Source organism: Microcebus murinus, chromosome 11, assembly GCF_040939455.1.
Source record: "Microcebus murinus isolate Inina chromosome 11, M.murinus_Inina_mat1.0, whole genome shotgun sequence".
NCBI lineage: Eukaryota > Metazoa > Chordata > Mammalia > Primates > Cheirogaleidae > Microcebus > Microcebus murinus.
Window position 1 is genome coordinate 54,545,310 of NC_134114.1, and position 15,965 is coordinate 54,561,274.

The window sequence follows — 15,965 nt, forward strand, 5'->3', positions numbered from 1 at the left end:
ATGGCTTTGCCTGCTTCCCTGCCCTCCTGGCCCGCTAGCATCTTATTTAACGCAGCTGTGTCACCTTTTGAGGTACAGCCTCCATCTTGGGGTCATTTATCTGAACAAACAAGACCACATTCTGAAATTATTATCCATATAAAGCACAACACTGATGAAAGATATCACAATACTTCTCTTTATTTATGAACACACAAGATGATGGAGAGGAGAGGTTTAGAAGACAATGTCAGCATAGGCAAAGAAAGTGACCAGAATGAGTAGGAATAAGTCTGCCGTGTTTCATAAGACCTCAGTGAGGTCTTATGCGGTGGGTGAAGATAAGGGACAAGCATTTGACATCAGACTCATCTGAGCTGGAGGGCAGCACCTCCTCTGACAAGTTTTGTGACCTTGGGCTAGTTATTTATTTTTTTGAGACAGGATCTCGCTCTGTAGCCCAGGCTAGAGTGCAGTGATGTCATCATAGCTCGCTGCAACCTCAAACTCCTGGGCTCCAGGGATCCTCCTGCCTCAGCCCCCGTGGTAGCTGGGACTATAGGAATGCATCATATACCTGGCTGATTTTTCTATATTTTGTAGAGATGACGTCTTTTGTAGAGCTGATGTGTAGCTCAGGTTGGTCTCCAACTCTTGGCTCAAGTGATCCTCCCACCTCAGCCTCCCAAAGTGCTGGGATACAAGCTGGAGCCACCACGCCCAGCCTGGGCTGATTATTTAATCTCTCTAAGCCTTAATTTTCACATTTATAAAACAGAGAAAATAATGTTTATTTTGTAGGACTGAAGTGAGGTTTAAAAAAACAATAAAAGGATATACACAAAGTTCTTAGCACAGTGCCTGACATATAATATGCACAAAATCAAGGTAGTTGGTTTTGTTTTGTTTTTCATTGAAATAGTACCTGGCACATATTATGTAGTGGTAATTTATTTCAAAAAGAAAAGAGTATTTTCTGCAAATATTGACGATGCTATAAGCAGCTGCTGGTGGACCTTCTTACAGGGCACACCTGGTATATAGGCCCCACCTAGAGAACTCCTGCTTTAATGCAGGCGTGACCTTCCAGTACAGATGTCAACCCACCATTTTGCTAGTGATCTCTGGAATGAGCCAAGCTTTTTATCAGAGAGAGGTAACAGCCATAGACTATAACTCTGCCTCTGACTAATCTGCCTACTAGCCAAGCATCCAGCACATTTTCCAAGAATGCTTTATACGGATGATACAAATTTATTTCTGTGTGTGTTTAACTTTGTATTTTGAGATCATTGTAGATTCACATGTAGGGAAGAAATAATAGAGATCCCCTATACCCTTCATCCAGTTTCCCTCAATGGCGACATCTACAAGTATCTGATTTTGTATAGAATTTTAAAATGTCTTCACACTTGCCCTTGTTGAGGGCAGCACTGAAAAATCTTTTTTGCTTTAGTGAGACTATAAACTAAAAAGCCAAATCTTTGCCATCAAGGATTTGAAAATTTAGCTGGAGCTTTGATTTTGGGGATGAGGAACCTGGAGTCAAAAAGAGAACTTATGAATGAAAAAGAGAGAGAGAGAGAGAACTTATATACACACATGTCTTATTTTGCTCCAGAATTAAAACCAAGATTTTTTGCAAAAAGCATTTTTAACTGGAGATGGATGTTTAATCATGAAATTCTTCTTTACTTTATTTTTCATTGCTCGAGTGATTAGATTACTTTAGGAATTAGAATTGTCTACTTTTTAAGTCATAAACATGACATGTAAGACACCATGCCTGTTGCCTTTTATAGAAGTGGCTTCTACCCAAGGACCATTTGGAGGGTAAAAGCCCCTTAAACCATGTGATAAGAATATCTGTGGCTGAAAACAAAAGCAGAAAATCTAAATGCAGTCAATTTATTTACCATTTCTTAGAAAAAGCTATCGCAGAAGCTTTCCATTATGAACAGCACCGGGGTAGTGCATCATGGGGGTTCAGGCTCTACTTTCAACTCAGCTGTCTGAATCTCCCTCCATGGTATTCCCAGTGTTGCTTATGTGTCCTGTCTAATGTCATTGTCCATTTTATGGCTGGGATGGCAGTTTGTTTTATTCATTGTGTGAAGTATTTTAATTTTGCTGTTAATTTTTAAAGTAGGAAACATCTCTCAATTTCCAACATTATCCTCATTCTCCCTCTCCCTTCCTTTTTTTTCCTGCCTTCTTGGGTTTCTAAGCACCCCATCCTCACCTCTTCTCTCACCTTTTTCCCATCTTTTCTTACTATCCCTGTGGATTTTCCCATCTCTCCTTGCCTCCCATTCTCTTCCTCTCAGTTCTCCAAAAATAAAGAAAAGGGAGAACAAACAGGAAAATCCTTTATTAAAACATTTGGTTAAAAAAAAAACACCTTATAATCATGTTTATTTTAATTTCATTTTGTCGCCTTGCAAAATGCAGGTCATGCTTCTGTTTTGCCTACTGGGCATGTGTAGGTTTTCAGTGAAAATGGAACACAGTCCTTTTACAAACAAACATCTTTTTGTCTTTATTGCTGTGTTGGTTTGTGATATTTGGATACGTGGTGAAGTATGTGTTTGTAACATCCACTTATCAAATATTTTATAATGGGCACAAAAAGAAAAAGTAAAAATGACCATTGTATAAATCCATGTTTGGAATGGTGCTTCAGCTTAGGGCTTAGAGAATTAATGATTAATTAATTAATTTAAAGTTTATATCATCCACATGTAAGGATGGGCCTGACATTGGCTCACATGAAGCACTGGAAGAGACAGTTCAATGCACAAGAGAAATAAGTGTTAGCAAGAGGTCAGCCCGAATTTAAGGAGCCAAGACATGGAGGGCTATCAGTGGGAAATAAAACCAAATAACAGGCTGTGTATAGTGCAAGACAGCAGCTAACTGGAGTGGCAGTAGGACAAGGTGGGAGGGGGTGTGTGCATGTGTGTGTGTGTGTGTGTGTGTGTGTGTGCAGGGGGTGTCCAGAGATGAAGAAAATAGAGATAAAGCTGGAGCAGTTACAGGGTGGGGTTGAAGGTACATCACCTGGGCTTACCAGTCCCTGCTTGCCCCGGGGGTGGTTTCTGAAAGGGCAGACCCCCCACTGAGCAAGGCATATGCTCTAACTCAATATCAAATACATCTGTAAAATCATCCAGTGAATTCTGCCAGTTTCCTACAGGTATGACTGCTAGACTAGGGGAAAATACTCACTGTTGGTCTGAGGTGCCATGGGAGTCTCTGTTACCATTTGTTGGGAGGAAACACAATGAAAATCGGGAGGAAATGTAATTTTACAAATATAACTATGGTTTGATAGCAATTATATATGGAGCTTTTTGCTTGCTTTTTTTTTCCTAGTGTGAGGGAATAAGATCCAGCAGGATTTTTCTAATACTCAAGTGATTGCCTTTCAGTATGTGTGTGTGTGTGTGTGTGTGTGTCTGTGAGCAGTGACATTTTTCTCAAGGTATATCCATATAGCACTTTATAAATGTGTTGGGTGTGCTTTTAAAGGGACAAGATACTCTGTTTTATTCTCAGGAGAATGCCCTGGGGCCTTACAGGGTCATGTTACCCTTGGGGCAGAAATCCTTACAACAGTAACAGTAAAAACCCTAAATATTCCAAGTGCTATTCACACTTAAGCATAGAACCAGCATAAGATGTACTTGTGTACAGTGAGATCAAAAAATGAAAAGCTAATTCTGTGTTTTCGTCTTTGGGGCAGTAAAAAGAGACCAAGAAGTAGATGGTGGAAAGATATGGAAAAGGAATAATAAACATCTCCTTTGGTTCTTCTTCTTTTGCAGTTCTGTTTTAAACTCGAAGTGGATGATGCTGTCAGGGCTGAACCACTGAACAGAGCTTGTGAAAAAGTCCCATCTTCGCCTTGGCCAGCGGTTGAGATACGATGGAAGACTCTTACAAGGACAGGACTTCACTGGTGAAGGGTGCCAAGGACATCGCCAGAGAGGTGAAGAAACAAACAGTAAAGAAGGTGAATCAAGCTGTGGACCGGGCCCAGGACGAATATACCCAGAGGTCCTACAGTCGGTTCCAAGATGAAGAAGAAGAAGATGATGACTACTATCCTCCCGGAGAAACCTATGATGGGGAAGCCATTGATGACGAGGGCTCAAGTGAAGCTACCGAGGGTCATGATGAAGATGATGAAATCTACGAAGGGGAGTATCAGGGCATCCCCAGTATGAACCAAGGGAAGGACAGCATAGTGTCGGTGGGGCAACCCAAGGGCGATGAGTACAAGGACCGACGGGACCTGGAGTCCGAGAGGAGAGCTGATGAGGAAGAGCTAGCCCAGCAGTATGAGCTGATAATCCAAGAGTGTGGTCACGGTCGCTTTCAGTGGGCCCTTTTCTTTGTCCTGGGCATGGCTCTGATGGCAGATGGCGTGGAGGTGTTTGTCGTTGGCTTCGTGTTGCCCAGCGCTGAGACAGACCTATGCATACCGAATTCTGGGTCTGGATGGCTAGGTAAGTGCATTGTGTCAGTGAGATTCTGAAACTGGCCTATTTGTTGAGCACAGTTATCAAAGTATAGAATCAATACTTATCTAGAGCACTGTGTTTTTCCCAACCAAATTTTTATTAAGAAAAATTTTAAACATACAAAAGAATCAAAATAATTATACAATGAGCACCTAGTATATATCTATCCCTAGATTCAGTAGTTAACGTTACTATACCTTCTTTATCACCTATCTATCCATCAATCCAACTTGTATTTTAAGTGTTTCAAGATAAGTTAGAGTATATTTTAACTTATACTGTTATAATAGTTGCATTGGTTTCTCCTTTAACTTCCAAGGATATGCCCTTGGAATTTAATAAAGCTATTATTTGAAACTTACTTGATACCTTTCTAAATACAGAGGTTAATTCTATAAAACTTTGACAAATGTGGTTTCAAATTTTATGTATAATACTGTGGTTTAAATATTTTTAGATCCCTACTAATTTTTATTTTTCCTATAAACTATGTATATGTTTGCTTATTTTTTCTATTAGCCTTATTCAGAGAATTTTCTCTAGGCGACTTTTTATCTTTATCAGGGTTATACTTTTGTGCCTAAACTGGACAAACTTCATTTCCTCATATGATTTAAAATCCATTCCAAACCATATTAAGATTTAAATTATATGTTGAAAGTAATATGACCTCTCTATAAAATATCTCGACACAGATTTGATTTTTGTTTTAGAGTTACCATGCACTTAGATTCCTATTCTTACAAAGCTGTAGTTAACACTCCCTGAATTTGTGCAAGGGAAAATAAGAAGGCAAGAAACATGTACACAGAGAAATAGCCTCAACAGTTTAAGAGTCTACTTCAAACAATTGGTACATAAAATCACAAGGATTTTCAAACCCCTTTTGCACATTTATATCCATATTAAATCTTCATGTGTTTCAAAGTCTGTGAAAGAAAATAAGAATACTTAGTATCTATATTTCCAAGGAAATTCTTTAAACTAAAACTTGAAAAACAAAAGAATACAATTTTGTGGAAACCTAGTGACTTTGTTAACTGATGTTATAATCATTTATGCTGAGAGATGTGCTGTGTGATTAAAATTAAATGCCATTTCCTAACTTGCTCTATGACAACACAGGAGAGATAATCATGAATGAGAAAAGTATTTACATCTGTTATTCCTTCAATACTTGCTTATTTTATATGCTGCCCTCCTAGTATTTGTTTCTTTATGCTTAGCAAAAAGAAATGGGTCCACGAAAGCAGATTGTGAAATGTGAAGGGGTGGAGGTCGGGGGGCATATTTTGCATATTTTTGCTGCTAGACTCATTTGTGTGTTCAACTATCAAAATGCAGACATCACCCCCATTCAGAGAAGGGTCCTTAGTCATTCATCAAATTGATCATGTCGGCAGATGTGTTTTGTATCTAGCACTGTATTCTGTTTTTGTTTCTTTCCTTTGATGAGCAAGTACATGCGCTATACGCCTGGGTGTCAAAATGTTTATCAAGAGTTTGCTAAAGGAGTATATCAGCCGAATGTTTAAAGAAGATAGATCCTCAGAAATACATCCACACCAATGTTTAATAATTGCAGGCTTAAATTCAGAATAAAAATCTTTTCATGCTATGATCCTAGCTTTTATATTGGAAACATTAGAGAAAAATCTAAACCAAGCTTGCCCTTGTGCCTTTATCTTCTTGGTGCTGAATCAAAGCACAGTATTACATATGGTTCTCTTATCAGTCTATCCTCTAGACCCAGAAACCCTGAGGATGGCACACACCCCCAGGTGGCATTCAGAAGTGTAGATAATGCTGCAGAACAATTGGAGCACAGATATTTGCATCTGCCCATAAATGTTGCCTGCTTTAGTGAATTAAAAATGTGTCCCCAGGAGTGTATAGTTTCACTCAATGTTGTGAGTCCCCAACAGAAGCATTTTAATAGTTTCATAACTGTGCCTTCCAGACTTGCATTTCAATTATTTTGCCATTGTAATTTCACTCATAATTGCATTCTAACAGAGTCTTTTTAGACAAGCATTTAAATTGTTTCGCCATTTTCATTTCATCGAATAATAGCTTTGTAATATAATTAACACACTAAGTCATAGCAACAGGATCAAAATGCTAGAAAGATGGATGCATGACCCAGGTTTGGTGGCATTCTGAGGATGTAGATCTGCAAAATAATTTCTCATTTGCTTCTGAGCATTGTGTCATTTTCCTCAAGGAGGAACAAGAACAAAAATATGACCCAATTTCTGTTTTAATTATTTGGGAGATTGATCCTCCCTTTGTGTTTGCTACAAGATTGACTTAAAGGTAGCCAAGGGCATACCGTGTGTGTGTGAGTCAGTGTGTATGGTCTGTGTGTATATATAACACTGTTAATTGGGCTGGAAGAAGTTAGAGTAAATATTTAATTATCTAATGAAGCTCTTTGGGGACACCACTGCAGTCATTTTAAGATAATCCATTCTCTGTTGCCAAAGTCTATTTATTAAGCATTTATTGTGTGCAAAGCACAATATTACTGTAGGGGATAATAGGACAGAGAGACAGACAGACAGACACAAGGTTTCTCTATCCAAGGAAGTTATGGTCCAATATGGAGAAATCACAGATGTCTGCAGATTTCCAGTCTACGGAAGCAAGTATCAGTAGTCACAAGAGAAGTGTAAATAAAGAGACTTTGAACAGGGAGAACACAGTAAGGAGTAAAGCCCTGACAGAGGCAATGGAGAGAAGGAATGGACTTGAGAGCTGTTCTGGAGGTAGAATCAGTTAGAACACTCATTGATTCATTTGAAACAGGGAGGAGGAGGGCACTGGTAATGAAAGAAAAGCAGTTCATTAAATAGGTAATACACAATACAGGTTTTAGCAGGAGGGAGAAAGATGAACATATTTCGTTTTAGACATTCTCACTGCAAGGTCTTTGAGAACAATAGAAGAGGAGTACCAATGGGCTACTCCCCATGTGGGCTGAAATGCCCAGAGGTTTGGAAGTCATGTCATTTAAGACAACACTGCCAATGACCTTCACCAGGGAGAGAATGGTTTCCTGCTAAACCCTCTTTATGGGGCTGGGAGTAGAGGAAGACATCATTAAGGAGGCAGAGAAGGAGAAGCCAGAGAGAGAGGAGCAACCAGAAGAAAGGGGAGGTCTGGAAGTTTCTGGAAGAAGGGAAGGATGTGTAGCTCTCAGGTGCTGCAGAGTCTTGAGGTAAAAGCTGAAACCAGTTTCTCTGGTCTGGCTTTAAGAAGTTATTGGCTGTTGCAAATGGCTCTTAAGATGAACACAATAAGCACAGTAAACACAATGAGTCGGGCTGGGATCTTTTAAGTTTGTGTATTGAGTGAAGTGAAAACATGGCCTCAGGATTCCTAGCCCCTGGTCACAGAGCAGGGTTTTATCAGACATCAGGCTTCTGCTGTCCCATTGCTGTGGCTTAGAGTGGATGCTGCGGGGGGGAGTGAGCCCTCTCGGACCATGACTGACTTAGCTCCTGTCCCTGGGTTGTTGAGTGGGCACAGACTGGGTTACCTGCAATCATTTCTGACTCAGCCATACCGTGGCTGTAGCCCATTAGAACAGAGCAAGTGCCTTGCTGGTGGCTCGTCCCTTACACCATCGGAGAAGCTGTCCTCCCGCTCCCTGGCTTATTTCCTCCTAAGACCTACCTGGTAAAGCAGACACATTAATCATTACTGCTGGTTCAACTGCTTTCTTGCTGAGGGTTACAAAGGTGAGTAATATTTAGGAACTAAAACATCGTCATGGCCAGATGTTGAATTGTACCAAATAGATGGAAAACAACATATTCTAACCCGAATATACTTGATAACTAAACTTGAACTAATTAATAGCTAAATATCTTGTATGTGTTTCTTTTATCCTTTTCAAGGCAAATAGCAACTGTGACCCCTAATTCCCACATGCATTGGTAATTTTCAGGACATGAGTTTTAGCAGCATAGTTGGGAGAGAGCTAGATTTCTGTAGTATGAAAAGTGAATGGTGTTAAGGAAAACAGATGTAGCAAGAACATTTTATTAGATAAGCATTAACTGAGCACCAGCCATGAGCCAGGTACCTAGCAAGGTTACATTGGGAGGAGATTCTGATGAGTATGTTATGTTCTTTGTCAGTCAGGAACTTTTTTTTACAATGTGACAAATACATTTGTAAAGAGACAGATTTTAGTATACTATTTATTTTCTATGAGACAGATACTGAATAAAATGCTACAGGATCACAGAGGAGGTTTGCCGTTGGGAATTGGTGGAAAGTCATCTAGGAATTGAAATTTAAACAGGGTTTTGAGGGATGAATAAAAGTGCACCAGGTAGATAAGAGGGAGAATGGCTTTCCAGAAAGATGTTGTAGTTGTCAAAGGGCCTGGTATTTGCAGGGAACATGTGAAGCTCAGTGTGGCAGGGTGGTGGTGTTGGAGCTGACAAGTCAAGTTGTGGTTTGGCCGAGACAGACTCTAGAACACATATTCCACCTTTTAATCCTGTGTTCTTTTCCAGTTCCCTAATGTTTTCATTTGAAGTCCTATTGATTGGGATATCTTCTGGAAGAACACAAAGCTGTCAATTCTTGGCAAAAATACACCACTCTGGTATCTCAGGCATGACCTAGAAATTCACTCTCCAGCAGTCTAATCACCTGTTGAACTTATACATTTTTCTCTCCTTTCCAAAACCCTAAAATAGAGTATCTCCTGTTTTTTTTTTTTTGTATTTATAGACAGTACATAATGGCAACGGTCACAAATGAGAAATTTTATTGCCTCGGAGAATTAACCTATAAAATCAGCCATATTGCAAAGTCATCTTAAAGAGGCAGAGTAGAAGAAATGAAAATAAAGAAAAAGAATGTCAGACCCAGGGGAACGGGAGTTTTTGTCTGTATTGTTCACTTCTGTGTCCTCCCTGCCCAGATGAGCGTGTGGTGCATTGTAGGGTCTCGGCAAATATTTGTTGAATGAATGAATGGCAGTCTCTAAGATCTTTAACCCTTTGCGGCATCCTTGAAGATATGAATATATCTAAAGTAAGAATGTGTTATTTTGAATAGGAACTCCTCAGCAGTGAGGAACACAAGAATGTGAGGTCACAGATGCAACTATTGGCAGTGCCCTTCCAAATGCTGCTCGGGGTTAGAGTACCCTTAACCTCTGATTTGGGGGCCATCTGAATCTCTAATGGAGGGAAAGGTAATTAGGCACACTTGGCTTGGAGTTCATGAAAACAAGAATCCTGTAGCTAAGACCTCTCGTTCTAATCCCATGCTCCAAAGCAACTTGAAAACTTCAAGTTCAGCTTTCTCTGGAGTTTGCCCATCAGAAATGTGCTTGCCAAAACATGTCAGTCTTCTTAAAGGTTTTGTTTTTCATTTTAGTTGACCAGTTGGCATTCTAGTTTTTCTTCCATCAGTCTTGGTGCTTCTGAGAGATAGATCTGTCCTCAGTGCACTGACCCATCTGGTTTCTGAGCATGTAAGACTCAGGTCCAGACCAGGACCGAGAGGAAGTAGCTCACATGCTATAGAGACCCACTTGGGTGGTCACTTGGGTTTCCTGGAGAAATATCCCATCTGCAGTACATACTAGTTTTCCTTTAAAACGTCTGCAACATTAGCTAGAGTTGATTGGCACATTAAGTAAAAAGTCCACCAAGAACATCAAAGAATTAAGAAGCCTATATTTGTACATATGATTGGAATTTGACTTGATTTTTTTTTTATTTTTTAGAATCTCTTGAAAGTTTAAAAATTTTTTCTAAATAATTCTAGAGTAAATACTGATTCTTGCAAGTTTAGGATAGATTTTTTGATAGAAATATATGGATATTTTTGGATAGAAATATGTAATAGAACCATGGTTCATTTTCCTTAATACTTAATACTTTGCTATCAACTGTGTCAAGTCAGACTACTTGGCATTCCTATATCTTCCCTTGACAGCTGAAATGTTCATTCTACAGAAATTTATTGAGTGCCTACTATATGACAAGCACTGTTTAGCCTCCAGAAATATAATAGGAAATAAAACAGAAAATATCTCTGGTAGACCTTAAGTATGTCTTTCCACCTCTCTTTCTATAGTTTTTACCTAGGTGGGGGAATTCCTTAAAATATGCATCTCTTTTGCTTTGTTTGCCACTTATAGAAAGGGCAGGTTCCTTGAGGGCAGAGCTGGATAGATAGGACCTGAACCATCACTCCTTAATTTCTCTCTCTCCATCCTTCCATATGTTCCCTTATTCCTTTAGGGATTAACAAAAGAAATATTCCGTTGGGATTTCTAGCTGTTTTGTTGATAGCTATGTCTGAAAACAACCAGCTTCAAGTTTCTTGAGATCTCTCTTTTTTAATTCCAATGACTGTTGTTTTCCACTGGACCACAAGCAGAGTGCAGTGAGTAGCTCAGCTTGCATTGAACCAGTCTTTTTAGAGTGTGTATAACCCCGCCCAGTGTTGCCAGGTAGACTGGCATATCCAACCTGATAACAAAGAATGACAGAGTTTTTCCTCTTATACCTTTATTCCAAATTTTTGATCATTTGGCATCTGGGTATGCTTTAAATTTTAAGACCTGTAGCTTTGTACCCTAAAAGCATACACTGCAGATTTTAGGATCAGCAGCTCTGTACCCTGCCCAACCCCTTTGTCCTTGGCATCTACCTTGGTATCTCCGATGGAGCTTTGATCTTTGTTACGTATGGGCCCTCTGGCTCTGTTTAGCCTCTTGGTTGTCATGGGGATTCTAATTGGAATGAAAAGTTATTGGCTCACGAGTACATCCTGTCCACCAACACGAGCAAAATCTCATTTGGATTCATTATTGCAAAATTAGAAAAGAAGATTCAATAATTTGTCACCATCATGGTCCTGGGTCTTATTTCTCCTGGTCTTTGCATTGTCCTGGGAAGAGAGAGGCTTCCGACATCTGCGTAGAGTTGGACCAAGCAGCCTGAAAAGACTCTTGCATCCAAAGAGTCTGATTCATTTTCACAGGACAGAAAGCATACGGAAACTCCATGCCTCTTCTGGAAACTTACCAATAATTAGTGTCCTGGGACTGTGAGAGAGAGAAGGAAAATGTCCTCCTGCCATCCTGAGGGTCTTTGGGAACTTTCCATAATACAGCTTTCAATCTGAAGGCCGATTCCTCCACTCTTGCATCCTGGATTTCTGTATCCCTACCTCCTAGAACACTCTTGGGTAAGGATTCCAATTCCACAGGAGTACTGCCCTTATGTATATTGATTCGGACTGGGATTCTACCTAAAGTCACTGGAGAACTCACTGATATGTTCTCAGTTTGGAGAATTTGCTCATGTGGACTTTGGTTTAAATAAGGCAATCTGAATTGTTAATCATCTAATGAGTAGATCAAGCCAAATACAAATAACACTCATAGGTGTGATTTCCAACTATCAAGACACAATTGCACCCTTTCATGGAAAAGCTAACATTTCAGTATTCTCACATAAACGAGTAAGATCCTTTATAGCACCCAGTCTTCCTGCTGAATGCTTCAAAGAGGAGGAAACTATTCAATTTTACATTCATCTTTAGGAATTAGTCTGACAAATCACTGAAATAAATATTCATAACACATTTATTTATAAACTGACATTTTTAACCTTAAATTTAGAAATTTCTATTTGGCCTTTAAGATTGCATGGGGAAAAAATAAAAGAGGTTCATGGGTGTAGTTCTTAAACCTTCAATTTCAAAACAGAAGTCTCTAATTGAAGAAAATTATGAGGGAAATTTTGTAATGGAAGGAAGTTACTTAAAAATAGAAGGTAATGATTTTTACATTATTTTCACATCTCTCTGTTTTGATCCTAGTTAATTACTTATAATCATAGCTTCAACTATTATATAATATGGTTTAGTTGATCTTTGCTCACCTAACATTATTTCCCATAAACATTTTGGAGAATCAATACAGTTACTTATGGACCTTAGTGAGTACACAGCCATTCATATTTCACTGTTGCAATAACTTGCTTAGCTATCCTATTGCTGAGCATTTAAATATATCTAGTTCTTTGTTTATTATATGAAAATAATGCTCCAATTAATATCATTATTAAAATGACTCTTTTGTTTGGGACACTTACTTGGCATGTTTTTCCAAAAGTGGAATTGAAACAGTTATTAGTGAGTAAACAATATTTTACTTCCTTTTGCAAAAAACCATTAACAAAGTAATATTGAAAGAAGAAAAGAACATGAATATTCAATAATGCCAGAAATGCCAAACAACATAGGCCCAGGGGAGTAGTGAAAGCTGTGTAAGAAGTCCTTTGCATATTCCCCAAATATGGTGCCTTTTCAGCATTTTTTAAAGGAATTTGGTTGCAAAGATCATGATGAAAAGGCGTTAGTGCACACGAGGGCAAACCTTATTGGCCACATGATGAGACACAGAGAGGATAAAAGGTGTCCCATTTTATGTATTTACCCTCCAAAAAATGAAGTAGCCTCCAATCCCATACTGAAAACTAAGCTCCTTCTCCCACATCCAACTGTAAGCCAGCATTTCTCAACAGAAGCCCCTTAAAACAGGGACAAGCGTTTGCTGTGTGATGCTGTGTCACACGCTGTGAGATATTAAGTAGCCGTGGCCTCTGCTCACCACATGTGAGCTCTGCCTTCCAGACACATGCCTGAAACATGTGCCTTGATGCTCCCCAGACACAGGCCCCTCAAACACAAATTTCCAAAGGTCCCCCAAATGGGCAATAGGCCCAGGGTTTGGCCTGTGGTGGTGGCATTATCACAACAGCAGTGGAGACTGGAGTCTGGTGGGAGAGACAGAAGAATCATTTCTTGTGCTGGCTTTGTGCCCTCCTGGTAGTGGTTCTGCATCTTCTAGGATTGTGGTTTTAACCTCAACCGTCTCCTATTAGATTGAATATTTCCAAAATATATTGAATATTTCCAATATATATTGAATGTATCCACCTCTCTTGAATATTTCCCTAACTAATATGTGTTGGAAAACCAAGCAGGTCAACAACTGAGCTGTTCCTAGAGATGTAGACCTTAGAAAGAAGAAGCAATTTAGTGGTCACATAATCAAACACCCTCAATTTGAAGAAGTGGAAAACTGAGGGCAGGTAAGGGGGACATATCTTGCCTGGGGGCCCATTTCATTACTAGTGAGATAGGAATAAGAACTCGGTAATCTAGTTTCCAGGCTGGGGTTTTCTTTTTCAAAAAAGCGCACAGTCTCAGGTGGTGGTGATGGTTGCACAATAATTTGAATGTCCTTAACATCACTTAAACATGCCAAGTAAGTGTCCCAAACAAAAGAGTCATTTTAATAATGATATTAATTGGAGCATTATTTTCATATAATAAACAAAGAACTAGATACATTTAAATGCTCAGCAATAGGATAGCTAAGCAAGTTATTGCAACAGTGAAATATGAATGGCTGTGTACTCACTAAGGTCCATAAGTAACTGTATTGATTCTCCAAAATGTTTATGGGAAATAATGTTAGGTGAGCAAAGATCAACTAAACCATATTGTATAATAGTTGAAGCTATGATTATAAGTAATTAACTAGGATCATAACTAGGAATTGTACGCTTAAAAATGGTTAAGATGACAAATTTTATATTATGCATATTTTACCAAAATTAAAGAAAGGAGTTTTTCTATACATATTAGGAATGAGCAAATTTTTAAAAATATTAGAGTATTGTTTATGTCTTCCATTAAATTTCTTGTTTCACTATCAAGATAGAGCGTAGAAACAGATAAGCTGATAGTTGAGACACTGACGAAAACCCCAGTGAAAGCATTCTTCATGGCCAACATATGTTGTGGGGCGGGCTCAGGTCACATCGTGCCTTGGCTAGTCAGTATACAGATAGATTTAAACTCTTGTGAATGGCATTCAAAACTCTGCACAATCTGGGCCTAATCTACTTTTCCAATCTTACCTGCCACTCACTCTCCTCCCCCAGATACTCCAAGGTTAGGGTAGTCAGGGTTGCCTGACGAAATATAGGATGCCCAGTCCAATTTGTTCTATTTTCTGTGTCTCTAATGTTTTCGAACCCAGCTCAATTTGAATGAGAGAAATAATAGAATAATTTCTTAGTATGTCTCATGCACTATTTGGGACATTCTTATGCAAAAAAATTATTTACCTTTTATCTGAAATCTAAATTTAACTGGGCACCTCTAGTGGTGATGACAGCAGGAGGGAGGAGAGACTAGAGTTGTGTTTTGCCGGCTATGTGCCAGGCATCACCATATCAATCATATTAATTTCATTATCTCATTTAATCAGAATCACATCCAATCCCAGACCTTCTGAATCAGTGCTAGGGGAGGGGCCTGGGAAACTGCATGTATAATGTGTGTCTTATGAGCATGCCAAGTGATTGTTATCCCAAGGGAAGTTTCAGAGACACCACCACCTAGATTAGGGCTTCCCAGACATAACTGTGCAAAGAGTCACCTGTGGTTCTTGTTGAAGTGCAGGTTTTGCTGGTGCAGACCTGTGGTGGGGCCTGTGATTCTTCATCCTGACCAGTTCCTGGGGATACTGAGGCTGCTGGCTGTGAACCCCACTTTGAGTAGCACCGTGCTAGGCCCCGTGACCAAGGAGCAGCAGCATCCCCAGAAGTTATGATGACGAAGATTATAAAATGATATTATGATTTTACACAATCTGGGGATGTAAGTGGAAGGGTTTTTCTTATTCACCACAAATTGCAGTAACATCCATTATATGAAGGGTATCTTATGTACCATTTTTGAGGAAAGACTTTTTTCTAAAAAGTAAATGCCTTATTGACAGCTGAGGGATGCACATTTTTTTCTGTGCTCTGTGGGTATTGGCTTATTTGCACTGGTCTTTCTTCTACACAGGGGGGGACATCAGTCTGTAACATATTTACAGCTGTGAATCCCAGAATGGACTCCAGATGTGCAGGGCACAGTGTGACTCGGCTTTGTGGAAATAGTTTCTCAGTGCCAGAATCATGGTGATAAAATTATAATGTGATTCCTTCAGTTTTCTTCCTTCTCTTAGCTATGTGATATTGAATGGTTTTTCTGAGTATCTTAGTTTACTCAGCAGAATCTACTTAGATTAGAAATTTTAAAGGTACAACTGTGTCAAAGAACTGACTGAAAACTAGAAGAGGTAACTAATCTGCTCACAGGGACAACAGAAAGTCATGCTGTGGGAATCGCTTCAGGACACTCCCAAAAGGAGGCATTTTAGGGAGGTGACAGGAGGTCAGCTTCTGAGTGTCCTTTATCTGTTTATTTAATATCAATTTATTTTCTAATTAGTACTTGTGAGATGAATGGAGGCTAGATTAGAGACATCTTTGTGGAATACCACCTTTCAAAACTTAGCAGTTCTCACACAGAAGGAACACCGGCAGGGCCCCGTCCATTCATTCATCAAAT

General features: G+C 39.3%; 1 protein-coding gene across 1 annotated transcript in view; it reads left to right on the plus strand.

Annotated features, from left to right (window-relative positions):
* SV2C (synaptic vesicle glycoprotein 2C) overlaps window positions 1-15,965 on the plus strand; it is a 203,030-nt gene that overhangs the window by 42,082 nt on the left and 144,983 nt on the right. The window contains exon 2 of the mRNA XM_076008131.1: window positions 3,807-4,490. Coding sequence (XP_075864246.1) covers window positions 3,908-4,490 — 583 coding nt within the window. The 5' untranslated portion in view covers window positions 3,807-3,907. The remainder of the gene's footprint in view (window positions 1-3,806; window positions 4,491-15,965) is intronic.